Source organism: Alexandromys fortis, unplaced genomic scaffold (genome assembly GCF_014885135.2).
Source record: "Alexandromys fortis isolate MF-2015 unplaced genomic scaffold, M_Fortis_MF-2015_v1.1 scaffold_31, whole genome shotgun sequence".
In the NCBI taxonomy this organism is placed as follows: Eukaryota; Metazoa; Chordata; class Mammalia; order Rodentia; family Cricetidae; genus Alexandromys; species Alexandromys fortis.
In genome coordinates this window covers 2872322-2887920 of record NW_026067974.1, presented here as the reverse complement: position 1 = coordinate 2887920, position 15599 = coordinate 2872322, and the positions used below count along the sequence as shown (strand labels likewise).

General features: G+C 41.2%; 1 protein-coding gene across 3 annotated transcripts in view; it reads left to right on the top strand.

Annotated features, from left to right (window-relative positions):
• Positions 1-15599, top strand: part of Stxbp4 (syntaxin binding protein 4) — a 147097-nt gene that overhangs the window by 113312 nt on the left and 18186 nt on the right. For all 3 annotated transcript variants that reach the window (XM_050156651.1, XM_050156648.1, XM_050156650.1), the window contains one exon: positions 14509-14566. In XM_050156651.1, coding sequence (XP_050012608.1) covers positions 14509-14566 — 58 coding nt within the window. The remainder of the gene's footprint in view (positions 1-14508; positions 14567-15599) is intronic.

The following is a 15599-nucleotide window of genomic DNA, read 5'->3' as shown; positions in this document are numbered from 1 at the left end:
TCAAATAATCACCCTGAAGATAATAAAAGCATACATTTTTTTCAGTAGAAAACAAAATCTTCACCCAGTTTTCAAAAACTCTAATTAGAATTAATTTTTAGTCTTTCTAAAGATTCTTAGAAGACATGAGAAGGAGTGGTGTTTAATACTCCTTTTGTGTGCCAGTTCGTGTTTCCTACAATTTAGTCATTAGCCTTTGATTGTTTTTACTTTCAAGATGAATTTTCTTATGTAACATCAGTGAAGAATGTGGGATGTCAAGTTATCCCGCATCAATCACCAGAAATGGATGGATACTGAAGTGAAGGACAAAATAGAAGGTGATCTAATAATGATCCAATGTGGAAGAATAAGGGGACATTTACGGTCTCTGTTTTTTTTTTTTAAAATCATATTCTTAAATTAGACTTGATTGAGTTAGCAGGTGGTTGTATATAGTTATATGATTGTCTATTATGTGTATTGCTTAGAAGGCTACTTCCTGTCAGGACACAAACAAACAGTGATTATTATGTCTAGATACCTAACACCAGGAATTATATTTTGGACCAACAGAAATAGTATCAGGATAAATTTTATCTCAAATGTGCAAAGGAATATGAAGTTATGGGTTCCCATAACAATTTATAAAAAGATGAGAGAAATCAAGAAAAATAATACACACAGAATCAAAAAGAAACTTCTGAAATCCTCTCTGTATTGCTGCCACAGAAGAATTCATTCTTTGCAATAAGAACTCAGCAGTGTACCTTGGGAAGTGGAGTCCAGTCCTGCTGGACTATCCAGCTGTGTGCTCTGGAGCATGGCAGCATCCCCTCGAGGAAGAAGTGGAACTGAGAAGATGGCTCAGTTGGCAAAGTGCTTATGAGACCTGAGTTTGGTCCTGGAAGCTGTCTTAGTTAGGGTTACTGTTGCTATGGTGAAACACTATGACCAAAAACAAGATGGGGAAGAAAGGGTTTATTTACCTTACACTTCTACATTGTAGTTCATCACTGAAGGAAGCCAAGAAAGAAACTCAATCAGGGCAGGGACTGGAGGCAGAAGCTGATGAAGAGGCAATGGAGGAGTACTGCTTACCGGCTTGCTCCATGTGACTTGCTCAACCTGCTTTCTTATAGAACCCAGGACCACCAGCCCAGGGTGCCACTGCCCACGATGGGCTGGGCCTTCCCACATCAATCACTAATTAAGAAAATGCTTTACAGGCTTACCTACAGCCCGTTCTTATGGGGGCACTTCCTTAGTTGAGGCTCCCCTCCTCTCTGATGACTCTAGCTTATGTCAAGTTGACATTAAAACTAGCCAGGACAAAAGCCATGTTTAAAAAATGCTGGACACACACTGTCATTCCAGTGTTGGAGAAGTAGAGACAAGCAGATCTCTGGGGCTTATTGGCCAGCAGGCATCACCTCTCAGGGTTGACTTCTGTTCTGCACATGTTCACATGGACTTGCACACACGTGTATATATGTTTTCATATAGACAGAAACACACACATATGTGCCTTTTTAAATTTTTCACAGAAGAACCAATACAACAGTCTAAGTTAACAAAAGGAAGAAAACAAATTAATTATTCTATTCAGAGAATCCTCTTTTGAAACCTGCTGGGTGTGAGGATGATTTAGAACCCTCAAGGAGTCTAGGAAAATGGGGATGAAAATGATTGTAAAAATAATCATATTGCAAGGTTTAATAGATTAAATGTATTGTTTATGATACAAAGTAAAAATAGCTCAGGGGAATAATGAGGGAAATTATTTTTAAATGGAGAGATGTGTGTATGGAAGGAACTGTTTAAGATTTGAGCTCTGAGCAGTTTTAAATGGCAGCGATAAAGTCAAACTCAAGTGGAAGTGAAACCATCATAATTTAAAGGCACACAAGATAAGGCATGTGAGGTTGAAACTCATGTCTTGTTTATGCCATCATAAGCAACCACCATCTCAAAATATTTATCTCGATATGAATTGCTATTCATGCACCGTTTGTACTGACAGCTTATGTTCCCCATTGACCAACTCATTCTGACAAACTAGGTAAGCTAAATACCTCCTAGTATTATGTAACCTTTAACTCTAGGGTTACCCACCAACAAACAGCTTTTGTTTTTCTGTTCCTACTAGTTGTATTACAAAGTATTCCAGGCATACTTTGAGGCTTCCCTAGTACTCATACGACAATATAAAATCAAAAAAAGAGTTGAAGGGCTGGTCTCTGTTTTGGAATGGTTGCTGTCTATGTCTTTCAAAGCAAATCAGTATGCAGAAGTAAAACGTGGCTACTCATTGCTTTTCTTGTACTAAATTATCAGTAACTGTCACTGGTCAAATGAGAAGGGACTTAGATTTCTTCCTTTGATATGTATCTGCTTTACTAAGGGCAAATATGTGGAGGGAAAAAGAGAGGGTGTTGCAATTTTGAGACCGAATATTCCTACTTAATATAACTAAAATGAACAGCCATACCACAGGGATAGACAGTAAGGAACATGATGGGTGATAACAGGGTAAGATGAGAAATCTGACACTAGGTCTAACAGACAATACTCTCCTGCTGCGTACACTGCATTCTTGTGTCTGTTGGTCCTTTTTGCTTGATAACTATGTGTCATGAGTGGTTGCGAACACAATACTGTTAGTGTTTCATGGCTTGGCATGACTACATTGGGTTGGTCCAAGGATGCCACAGGAAAACTGTAGGGCAGGTCTCCCGTGAAGATCTAACCAAGCACAGTTAGGCCCTGTGATGGAAATAGATCTCCCAGGCTTTGAATAAGAGACGTTTGGCAAGTGTGAGTAGAAAATGTCCTGAATGAATTTCTGACAGTTCCAGTGTGGACAGGTGGGCGGCTTGACCACCTGCTCAGAGGGGACCAGAGTTTTGCCACAACAGACTTGTCGGGGAGATTTTGGCCAATATTCTGGAGATAGCTGGGATGAGAGTTCAAAGCTGATAGGGAGGGAAAATCAGGAAACTGAGTCAATCATTCACTAACTCACTTTAGCCACCCAAGTGTACTCTCCAGAAACAGCTTCTGCTAATCCCAGCTGCTCGGTCTTTCTCTTTTCCTTTTTCAGTTTGTAATCATGCACGCACTGTAAATTGTACAGCTGATCCAGTTAAGAGCCGTAAATGTTTTAAATCTCTCCTTCCCTAACTTCTCACCTTTTAGTCCCTTGTTTGCCTCCTCATTTTCTTCCCATTTTTATCACTTTCTCTCATCTGCTTACCAGAGAATGGAACAGAAACCTTTTTCTAAAATTCTGGGTTTATTGTGGGGGAATTTTTATAATTCTTTAACTATTCTAAATTCTATGTTTATTTAATATTTTTGCCTCTAAAGTAAAAATAAAAATTAGTTATGAAAGTTTTGTTATTCTTTCTATGTGACTTTTCTCATAGTTTTCTCAGTGACATGTCCCTTTCTAGGCGCGAACATAGAAGGCTCCCCTTGCCACCCTGGACTCTATTTGAAGTAACATGTGAGCACTTCAATAGATAGGATTCTAAGACAGCCTTCAATTCCTGGCTCCTGCCAAACATGCATGTACAAGCTAGTCAGTGAACTACAAGCCTAAGTGTACCTATAATGGGACCCTGTGTGCAATTAATTAGCTGGGAATGAAGAAGTCCCCCTTGTGGATGTGACCTCCACAAGCTTTTGAGACCTAAACATTGGAGATCTACAAGTCCACTGGAAGTATAAGGCCAGTCTGAAGGTCGAAGGAGTCATGTGGCAAGCAATGCTCACCACTTCTAGGTCTAACAAAGCACGTTTGGGAGCAGCTTATGTCCTAGAGCTGCAAACAGAATTCTGTCAATAACAAATTAACTTAGAAATGCATAATTTCCTACTTCATCCTGATAAAAAGTCTCCCCAGGCAGTATTTTCATTGCTGTCCCATAATCCCTTGAGCACAGAACCAAGTCATACCATGCTGCACATGCCACCCGTGGAGCTCTGTGCTGATACACGCGTGTGCTGCATTTGTGAAAGTTTGCTATGCAACGTGGAAAAACTAAAGTAGTGTGCACAGGAGTGTGTTTTTTTTAAAGACTTATTTTCAAAATAGTTTTTTTTTATTTATCTCTTTTTCATAACATGAGTTTTGGAAACCTGATATGGTATGCTCTCAGACAGAGGTGGAGGCAGTGGACAGTGACACTCAGCAGAGATTACTCATGAGGTCTTCCTAGCATTTGAACTAGTTAACCTGTCTTCTGTCCTCTTGATAAGTCTGCCCTTCCTTGGAGCTTGCTGCAGAGCAACACTCAGCCTCTCCTCGCCAAACAAGTTTCCCTGAAGGGAACAGGAAGGAGAGCTCACAGTTTCCAGGCGTCTTCCCTTGCAGTCCGTAGACCCACTAGTTCATGTTCACCAGCCGCTCGCCCTTCATATCTGTAGTATACTAATCAAACTGTTTTTAAAGCAATCTTGCTTATCTTTGTAAGGCCTCGGAACCAGACGTGGTGGTGTATGCCTGTAATCCCAGCAGCACTCAGGAGACAGTGGCATGTGGATCTCTGTTGAGTTTTAAGACTGGTTTTATGATGAGTTTCAGGCCAGCCTGGTATGCATAAAATAAGACCTGCTTTTAAAGAAAAAAGAATGAGACCTCCACCTTTCTCCTCCATCTCTGTCACCTGTAAAGAAGAAACTCTCAACTCATAGGAAAGTAATTCAAGTCATTAAGTACACCCTTAATGGTGCAACTTTTCAGTTTTGATCTTAATTTAGCACCCTTTCGACACTTTTTCTAAAATCCTCTACTTTTATCTTGTGTCTGATTAAATAGTCTGTGTTCGTATTACCATAGTCATTTGGCATAGTAAACATTGATTCCTTAATTCAGCAAATAGCAATTAAGAATCGTATATGTGCACAATACCGCTGGCAGTGGGGCAGGGAACAAAAAATGAGGGAATTTGGGTAGGAAAGAAAGCTGGTTAAGGCAGCTAGTGTGTGCCAGAGGTGGCAGAGAAGGCTGTTTTATATTGAATGACCAGGAAAACACCACGGCCTCCATGACATCTGAGCCAGCCCCTGAAGGAAACGACAGAGCGAGCTACAAACATGGGTGGGAACAGCTCTCTGGGCTCTTGGCCATTACTACTCTTCTCACTGATCAAGTCAGACAATTTGACTAGCCATGAGCAAAGCTTGTCAGAACACAAAGATGTTTGAAAGGACCTTTTAATCCCTTCTCTAGCCTGTCTCTGTAGACTGGCTGTACAGAATGACTGCAACGATCTTTGTACTGAGTTTGGTCAATACGTAGTGTAAAGTCTGCTAGATAGTACTGGTTCTAAGCAAAGCAAACCCAAATCCCCAGGCGGCTCCCCTAACATTGAGTAAATGCCCAGAGACTACTGTGAATGGAGTTCTGTGTTCTCACCTACAGTCTCCATCACAGGATGGGAGTGAACAGTAGAAAAGAGGACACTTAAGCTGGCTTGTCAGGTGTTGGCATGCCAGTGTTCAAGATGCTAAACCCTAATTGGGAGCAAATGCTATGAGAATGCAGAGTTTGCATGTGTGGAAAGGGAAATGTGGAAAATGGACGATAGCCTTCTCACCCTCCTCCTTAACTGCAAGCTATTTTAGAATATATTTGTCTGCCAAACGGAGTGAGGCCTAACTGAGAAGACTCCGGGCAGCCAGGTTGCTTAGGAGTGTGCGTTCAGTGCTTCCCTTCCATGTGTCATTGTCTTTTGGGGGTAGGTGTGTGGCTTCTAGCTTGAAGTATGTAACATCTACATTATACATGTATTGGTGCAATTTCTTCTCCCCGCTCCCCAGACAATGGCCATATGTAACCAAATCACAGATGCAAAATCATGCCTATTGTGAAGGCATTTGTGCAAGAATAACAATCAGGAACACTTAGAGCACAATCCCAAAACTTAGAGGGTTCTTTTGTAAATTGTTTCCTTAGAATTTTTTTTTTTGCCCTTGAAATACTAAATTATCAGGTTATTTATAGGTGAAGACCATCGCTTAGTGTAATAGATTTCTCTTTCATGGGAAAATTAAGTGTAGCTTCTTTCAAATTGGCACCACAGTTCAGAACTACAAATTAACTTGAGTAATCCTAAAATCTAACAAAAAAGATTTTTAAAACAGACCATTTTGTCTTTAAATCTAGAATCTAGTTCATTTCCGCTTAGGAGATCATTGTTAAGTAGAGTAAGGCATAGATTGGGATGTTGGGGATTCTCTTTCTCTTCTTGTTCTGGCGAGTTGAGGAGTATTATTTAATCATGTTGCTATCAGCTGCTAGCAGTACCGAGGCTGAGGCTGTGGAAATAGAATAACGCTTTAGTGAGGGAATGCCGGTGTCGGCCATGGCAATCGTATCGTTAGCTGGCCGCACAGCAGTGAAGCAGAGACTGTGTAATTCCCTACACTGAAGAAAGGACTTCCACATAGTAAAATTCACCCCATAGGTATTTAAGTTTTTCCTGTGTTAGATGTATGCATGGAATCGTGGGCAATGAAGAAGCTCCTGTTTTGTTGCCATTAATAACAATGGCCTCCTTTTGCATATAATTGTATCATTATGTATTAACTAATAAAAGTCTCATGATAACACCACAAGCTAGCAAGATAACTAAGATCATTACTCATATAAATGAGAAAGCTGAGGTCCTACACAGTTATTACCACCTTATTCAACTTAGAGTCAAAAGCAGTACATGTGGATTTAGCTTTTCTGATTCAAAATCAATTAAAAATTCCTGGAATGTAATGGATGCCATAATATTTAGTAAAACTTTGTCTATTTAATTCAAGATCTCTCCCTCCCTCCTTCTCTCCCTCCCTCCTTCTCTCCCTCCCTCCTTCTCTCCCTCCCTCCTTCTCTCCCTCCCTCCTTCTCTCCCTCCCTCGATCCATTCCTTCCCCTCCCTCTTCCCTTTCATCCCTTCCTGGGATGTCCTACGCTACAGGTTGAGTCTCCTTGAGATGATGATGACACTAGAGCTTTTCTTTTGGTTTTTCGAGACAGGGTTTCTCTGTGTAAGAGCTTTGGCTGTCCTAAAACTCACTCTGTAGATCAGGTTGGCCTCAGACTTAGAGAGATCCACCTGCCTCTGTCTCCCGAGTGCTTGGATTAAAAGTGTGCACAACCACCACCCAGCAATTCTTTTTTTTTTAATTTCATTTTACATTCCAGAAACAGTTCTCCCTCCTACCCTTCCTGATGCACCCCCCACGCCTCACCCACCAGCTCACTCCCCATCCATCCACTCCTCCCAATGGGTAAGGGCTCCCAAGGGAAGTCAGCAAAGTCTGGCACATTAAGTTGGGGCAGAACCCCTACATTAAGGCCGAGCATGGCATCCCACCATAGGCAATGGGGCTCCAATGAACTAGCTCATGCACCAGGGATAGATCCTGGTCCTACTACCAGGTGTTCCTCAGATAGTCCAAGCTTCACCACTGTCTCCCACATATAGAGGGCCTAGTTCGGTTCCACAGAATCTCCACAGTTGTCGGTCTAGGGTTCCTGAGTTTCCACGAGCTTGGTTCAGCTGTCTTTGTAGATTTCTCCATCATGATCTTGACCTCCCTTGCTCTTATATTTCTTCCTTCCTCTCTTTGATTGGATTTCCAGAGCTCGGCCTGGTGCTTGGCTGTGGATCTCTCCATCTGGTTCTGTCAGTTACTGAGTGAAGGCTCTATGATGATAGTTAGGGTATTCACCTCTTGTTACAGCGGAAGGCCAATTCAGGCACCTTCTCCACTGTTGCTAGGCGTCTTAGCTGGGGTCATCCTTGTGGATTCTTGGGAATTTCCCTAGCACCAGGTTTCTCCCTAACCCCACAGTGGCTCTATCAAGATTATCTCTTTCATTTCTCTCCCACTCCATCCCTCTCCCCTCTTGACTATCCCATTCCATCCTGTTCTCCTCTCCCTTCCCCTCCCCAGGGTGATCTATGTATCCCTCTGAGAGTCTTCCTTATTACCTAGCTTCTCTGGAGCTGTGGATTGTATTCTGGTTGTTGTTTGCTTTAAGTCTAATGTACACTTATGAGTGAGTACATACCGTGTTTTTCTTTCTGAGTCTGGGTTACTTCACTCGGGATGTTTTTTCTAATCCCATGTATTTGCCTGCAAATTTCACGATGACATTGTTTTTTATAGCTGAGTAATACTCCATTGTTTAAATGTACCACATTTTCTTTATCCATTCTTCACTTGAGGGGCATCTAGGTTATTTCCATAGAAGAGAGAGTAGGAAGTAGCCTTGAACTCATTGACAGAGGAGACCACTTCCTAAATATAACACCAGTCGCACAGACACTGAGAGGAACAGTCAGTAAATTGGACTTCCTGAAACTGAAAAGCTTCTGTAAGGTAAAGGACATGGTAAATAAGACAAAATGACAGCCTACAATATGGGAAAAGATCTTCACCAACCCCACATCTGACAGAGCGCTAATCTCCAAAATATATAAAGAACTCAAGAAATTAGACATCAAAGTACAAAACAATCCGATTTAAAGATGGGATACAGAGCTAAACAGAGAATTCTCATCAGAAGACTCTCAAATGGCCAAAAGTCATTTAAGGAAGTGCTCATCATCTTTAACCATCAGGGAAATGCAAATCAAAATGGTGCCGAGTTACCATGTCCCCCTGTCAGTTACGCCTGTCAGAATGGCTAAGATCAAAACTACTGAGGATATAGAGTCAGGGGATCACTCCTCCACTGCTGGTGGGAGTGCAAATGTATACAGCCACTTTGGAAATCAGTATGGCAGTTTCTTAGAAAATTAGAAATCAATCTATGTCAAGACCCAGCAATACCACTCTTGGGCATATACCTAAAGGATATTCAATCATACCACATGGACACTTGCTCAACAGTATCAATAGCAGCATTATTCATTATAGCCGGAACCTAGAGATACTAGAGATTTTCAAATGAACCTGGCTTTGCTAAGGTCTTCTGGAGACTTCCTGTCCAGTGTCCTCTTGGTCAATTTCACTTTTAGAATTTCAGTCTCTGTTTAACTCTGTCCCACCAGCTCCTGCTATTTTCCATCTGAGTTCCTCACCTTTACCTTTCAGTTCATTTTGTCAGTGTTTTCTGTGCCTTCCTTTCCAAGCCCCTGAATGAGAATGCTTGTTTGTTTCCTGGCTGCCCAGAAACTGAAATAATCACACAGAAACTGTATTAATTAAATAACTACTTGGCCTATTAGCTCTAGCTTCTTATTGGCTAACTCTTACATATTAATTTAACCAATTTCTATTAATTTATGTATTGCCACATGGCTTTGGCTAACAGGCTAAAGTTCCGGTATCTGTCTCCAGTAGAGCTACATGGCTTCTCTCTCACTCCGCCCTTCTTTCTCCCAGCATTTAGTTTAGTTTTCCCCGCCTACCTAAGTTCTGCCTTGCTATCGCTCCAAAGCAGTTTCTTTATTCATTGATGGTAATCACAGCACACAGAGGGGACTCCCACATCAGCGCCTCGATGCCCACTGTGACTCTTGGCAGCAAGAGCACCGTGCTGACTCACTCAGAACTCTTTGAAGCTTACTACACAGTGATCATCCTCACCAAGACTGTCTACTACTCCAGCTCCCAGTCCCCTTGTCTTCTCTCCATCTAAAGGCTATGGTCCATTGTTCAGTCTTTCTCACAGTCCCCTAGGCTCATTTGACCTTCCTTCTTTACGCCACGTCATTTAATAGGATTCCAAGCCTCAACAAATGAAATCACCCACCTTCTGCATGCGATATTCAAACAAATGGGAGCATTGCTGTATTATAAATACATACTTTTATACCCATAGGTATAAAATGTGGCCATAGCTCTCACCCCACTGTTCATCTGGGTGTGGCCTTGTGAAATTCCCACCACCCACATTGCCATAGCAGCGAGTGTTACCATCATGCAGGTCCTGTTCATGCTGCCACACTGCTGAGATATCATGGGTACAGTATCACTGTCAAGTCTTGGGGGCCAAGAACTGTTTCAGGAGGAGGACAACTGTGCTTGTGTTTAGGGCTCCCAGATGTGTGGATTAATGTCCATTGCTTTCTTGGCCATGTTCCTGGCAATACTTTGTCTCCAGTGAGTATGTGCACCTTTTCTTCTTGCAGGACTTCCTTTCCCTTGAAATCTAGTCAGGTAAAAACCTTGGGCTTTGGTGGATCTCAAAAAAAAAAAAAAAAAGTCTTTTAGATTATGTGGCCTTTCCACAAGTATGATGGGACAGCATTCCTTTACAGCTTCTTCGTTCTCAATTGAGCACATCTCCAGTTCAAGGTCATCTGAGGCTCTGAGAAACTGTCTCAAAAAAGAAGCATGAGGAGGGAAGGGGAGTCTCATACAATCCTGCTGCAGCCTGCAAATCTCCATGTAATAATGTTTCCAGCAGAATCTTTTTGTGCTTGTACAGAGTGAGCAGTTTCCTGATTCTCAGAGTGCCAGCCATGTGGCTGTGCTCCATCTACCTGCGGTGTTCTCACCCAGGTCTGCGCTTTCCCTCCGCAGCCTCTTGGAAAACCTTGCTGACCGTGTCTCACTGGTTTGCACTTCTTCCTCCCTCCTGAAGCTGAGTTCCTCTCTCACCTGTCCTATTCTCTCTATACTACTTGAACTTATTCTTGTACTTATGTGCTTGTTTATGATGGGGGGGGCAAGTTGTTTGGGTTTTGTGCGATTTTTGTTTTGTTTTTTGAGGGTTTTGTTTATATTTGAGACATGGTCTTAGATAGGCTGGCTTTAAACTCCCTATGCTGCCATGCATGTCTTTGAACTCTTGTTTGTCTTGTCTCTTTCTCTCCAGTGTTGGGATTATAGGTGTGCACCACCACACCCAGTCCCTTTTTATAAGGTGGTGCTGGTGATCAGAGCCAGGGCTTTGGTGTGCTAGGCAAACGGTCTACTGACCGAGCTACATCCTCGTCCTTAGTTTAAAGCTCTGTGAGATCAAGGTTCACGTTTATTTTTCATCATTATGTATTAATCACCCAAGCAAAAGTCTGAACACATAATAATCAAAAAATACTTAATAAATTAGTACCTGGGGAAACATAACAGAGAATCTGTGGTAATGATTCTGGGGAAACAAAGGAAATCGTTTTGTGTGGACACATGATGAGTTTGAATTTGTATATGTTGGGTTTTAGGGCACAGCCAGGATTCTAAGTTCAATATGTTCCAGACATTCACTCTGGCAAGATACTCATGCAGATTTTGGAGTCTTCACCATGAAGTTTTTTATTAGAAACAGATGATCTCTGGCGGAAAGAATGCTATCTGAGAACTCACAGACAAACCCTTTCATTCAGAAACAATCGCAAGGTGCTTAGAGCTGTCAATAACAGTTTTTAAAAAATATAAAAAGAAAAATTAGAAACATCGTATATTTACAAGTCTGTAAAGATTTTGTAACTAGATAACTATTTTTATATGTAACAATAATGATTATTTCAAAGTATTTATGTTCTAATTACTTCCAAATCATCATTGTGAATAAATAAAATCATTACCATTGAAAACCGACTATATCATAATCATGTATTTGTAAATACCAAAAGAGCTGTTTCATGTGAAGCAGCTATTTGTATGTCTGTCTTTACATTAGATAGTGATTGTGTTTCTATTGCTGAGATACTACAGGGAGATTAATGATGGCTTAGTCCCCCGTTCTACTTACAGATGATGTTAGGTTATGAAACTTTGATCTTTTAAAAATTAGGCACTTAGTTTTTCATGGCAGAAAATACCGTTTTAATTTTTATTAGTCGTGTTATTTGACAATCTTATACATGTATATAATGGACTCTGATTATTCTCTTCCCCACAGTATCTAGTGTTTCCCCTTTCTTATCAATACCCTTCCCCATTCCCCTATAGTCCCTTCCTTATAATCATGACTTTTGGGGTGTTTTTGTTTGTTTGTTTAACTAGGTCCATCTGTATTATCACTGGATTAAAACTGCCCACTAGAACCAGATGGGGTCATCAGTGGGTATGCATCAGAAGGCAGTGACACCCCCACCCTCATCTGTCTTAGTGAATAGCTCAACCATGAAGGGTAGGGTTCCTTGAGTCCTCTTCCATCTGATTGTGGATGGACCATTCTTATGTAAACCCAATGCAAGTATCCACCGCTGCCAGATTTCTTCTTGTACTGACTCTGTCTTCCCAGAAAGCGACTTTTTTGTAGCTGTTCTCCCTATCTTTTACCTCTTACAGTCTTTGTATCCTTTTCTCCAATATCCCTTGTGTCTGAAGGGGTGGTATAAATGTATTCCTTAGGACTCAGAAAATGAGTTCTCGGCCAACTCATGTTTAAGTTGATCATGTTGGGGCTGACAAGGTCACTTGGTGGGTAAAAGGGTTTCCCACGCAAGTTTAATGACCTGAGTTCAGCCTCTAAAACACACATAAAGGTGGAAGGAGATAATGCCACAAAGCTGGCCTCTGACCTCAGTGTATGCTTTGTGTGCAAGCCCCCACATACACGCATCCCGCACACATACACACACACACAAGCGATGATAAAGTCTAAAACTTTTTAATAAAAAGGACCATCATTAAAGTGTATCTCTTTCTTCTACTTCATTAAAAAATGCCTGTTACTTGAAGAATTGGAGGAACACATGGAATTGTGCCAGTCAAACAATCCACCTAGTAAGCAAAAACCTTAGTCACATTACGGCAGTTCTCCATGTCCCTGGTAGCTTTCTATTTTCCCCAAAAACTAATCAGACTGCTTCTGTCATATAAGCCAGGTCCTCACAGTCACATTCTTCCTTGGAGGGAAAGGGCCTCATCACTGTCAGATGAACTTAGCTATTTAAAAAAAAAATGCAGAAAGTGTAGAGAGAAAAATAAATCAACGCAGTCTTGTAGGGCAGCAAGAGTGTATCATGGCTGATCGGTGGACATGAAAGAACACATGCATGGGATATCACTTCCTGTGTCATGGGATGTCACCTCCAGAGCTTTGCTTGTACTGAGTTCTCAGAAGCTCTGACCACTACTAAAAGTAGACATACATTCATGAAGAGAGGGTAGAGACCCCAGGATAGCCTTGTTGATGTATGGAAGAGATAGGTATAAAATTTTGGCCCACAGTCTCAGACTGGAATCAATATAAATTAAAGTCTTTTTTTTTTCTTAAATATACAGACACACACAAACTCACACTCATGCGTGCACACACACACACACACAGCATAATACCCTCTTCTCAAGGAAATATATTCTTTAAGAATTAAATAGTAATGGGGCAAAATTTTGTTTAACCCATATTGTTAAGCTTTCCCTGTGTGTTTATTCTCCCCCTTGCTGATATCTGAAGGAATAAAAGTCAAGTATTTGTTGTTAAGACTCGGGCTACCTGAGTAATGCAACCCTTTTTTTTTCAATGAATTAATGTATCTTATACCTATCAAAGGGGCGATGATAACCCAGTGTCATAGAGCTTACTGGAAAGGTCAGTTAAACTTTTTAGCAATAGCAATATATAAGATATGACCCAGTGATAGGGCAGAATGGGTAGAAACCATTGCGGTCTAAAGAGATGCTACCCACAATCTAGATGTAAGAAAATATGGCAGCCCAGCCCGCTGATATAGGCATATAATTCCAACTAGTTAGGAGACTGGAGTAAGAGGATCTCAAGCCTAGGCTACAGAATTAGTCCAAGTCCAACCTTGCAATCTAGTAAGACCTTACCCCTCAAAAGAAGAGATTGTAGCTCAGTAATACAACACTAATAAGTGGATGCATAAGCCGTGGGTTGAAACCTCAGTAAATGGATATTAAATGAGAAGAGAGGGAGAGAGAGCAGAACTCCTATATAGAATATGCCCCTATGTTGCCTGCTTACTTCATTCTTTTTAGCTAACTATTCTCAATCCCATTACAGAAATGGAAGCTAAGTTTAGCAAATTGTTTGGCCCTTTATGTCACTGCACAAAATTCTTAATTAACAAAGAAAATGCCACCATCCATTGTAAATCACTTTACTAAACTTTCAAACTTAATAAGGAATCTTGTCTTGTCCAAAAGCTGCTTCTCAAACCCCTGCTGATCTGGCACTCATGCCCAGTTCCCTGTGGAGCTGAGCGAAGGAATGCAAAGGGAGCCAATTAAAGAAACTTTGAGCCAGAATAGACAAGCAGAGGCCATCTTGTCCATCCTTCTGCCTCCGGGCAAGAACCATCCGCTGCAAACACCAATTTCTGCGTGAATCCTGCTGACAAAAACGTTCACCACATGTAAATGATAAGTCATAATCCAGTTATTGCTGCTAAAGCAGATTGTTAACTGTTCGGGACTTTATTTATTGCGTTGTAAGATGCTGAGTGCCAGAGCTCATCTGAATTGTCTTAATTCTGCCTTTCAAGAAAATAATTTTGTGCAGGAAATGCACTCAGCTAATTGTCGGCATGAGGGAGGTTGGTGTCCAGAAAGTAAAGTTATCTCCATCATCTTAATAAATGTATTTCTGGTTTCCTTTCACTCTAGGCTTACCTTACGGGTGGGAGGAAGCTTACACAGCAGATGGAATCAAGTACTTCATCAAGTGAGTACAAGCCTCTCAACCAAGTAAGCAATTTTGCTCACATCTGGAGAGAACCTGGAAGTTGCAGAATAATCAGCAAAACCAAGAAACCCTCTTGGAGGTTAGAAAAATTAGAAACAAGAAATGAAACCTCACCATCTTCATTCCATGTGATTTAAATGCCGATATCAGATGTCACTGGAGGGGGTAGGGTGGGGGGGCGTAAAACCCAAGTAACAGTTTCCCAGGGAAGAATCAAAAACTGGAACAGAATCGTGATTTGAACCTGCATGTTGCCTGTCTGGACTCATTTGTAGGATGATATTATTACCATTATTGAAAAGTTAGTATCTAATTGAAAATCCATTTGTCATGCCCTAAAACAATACTAACAGCAGTCACCCCCTTAAAATGCTGTACAGTATACACAAATCATTCTGTTTACTGGCAGTATTTCTGAACATTAGCGATGAAATATATAGACTGCATACACGATACCATACACCTCATGTAGCCATAAGAAATGACAGAGAGTAAATGACCTAAGATATAAATAGGACAGTATATGAACAGCCTAGATCCCAGTGTGGTAATGGTGACCTTTAGGGTATGTGTACAACCCTACCATTTTCCTTAATCTGTAGTTGTTGCCAGGAAATGCACAGCTGTTGTTACCAAACCAGAATCAAAAGCAAAGTCTCCTGGCCTGAGATCTTTCCTATTGCACTAGACTGTCAGTCCTGAGCAGGAAGACTCTTGTGCTGGACTGGATGGTTTTTCCCTAAATACAGTGGGCTGTCGCATTTCTACTGTGTTCTGAATAAGTCATTTGGTGTCAGGGCCAGTTTAGGAGAGTTACAAGGGGAAACCCACCTCCTGGCAGGGATTCCTAGAAAACCCCTTGTACATCCTTTTGGCAGATGCTATGAGAGAAAAACCTTTGCTGACCTTTCAAATGCAACCATACTTTCCAAGCAATATGCAGATTTTGCTTTACTAAACCCTGTTCCTCTACATAGGTTCTCTCTCTCTCTCTCTCTTTCTCTCTCTCTCT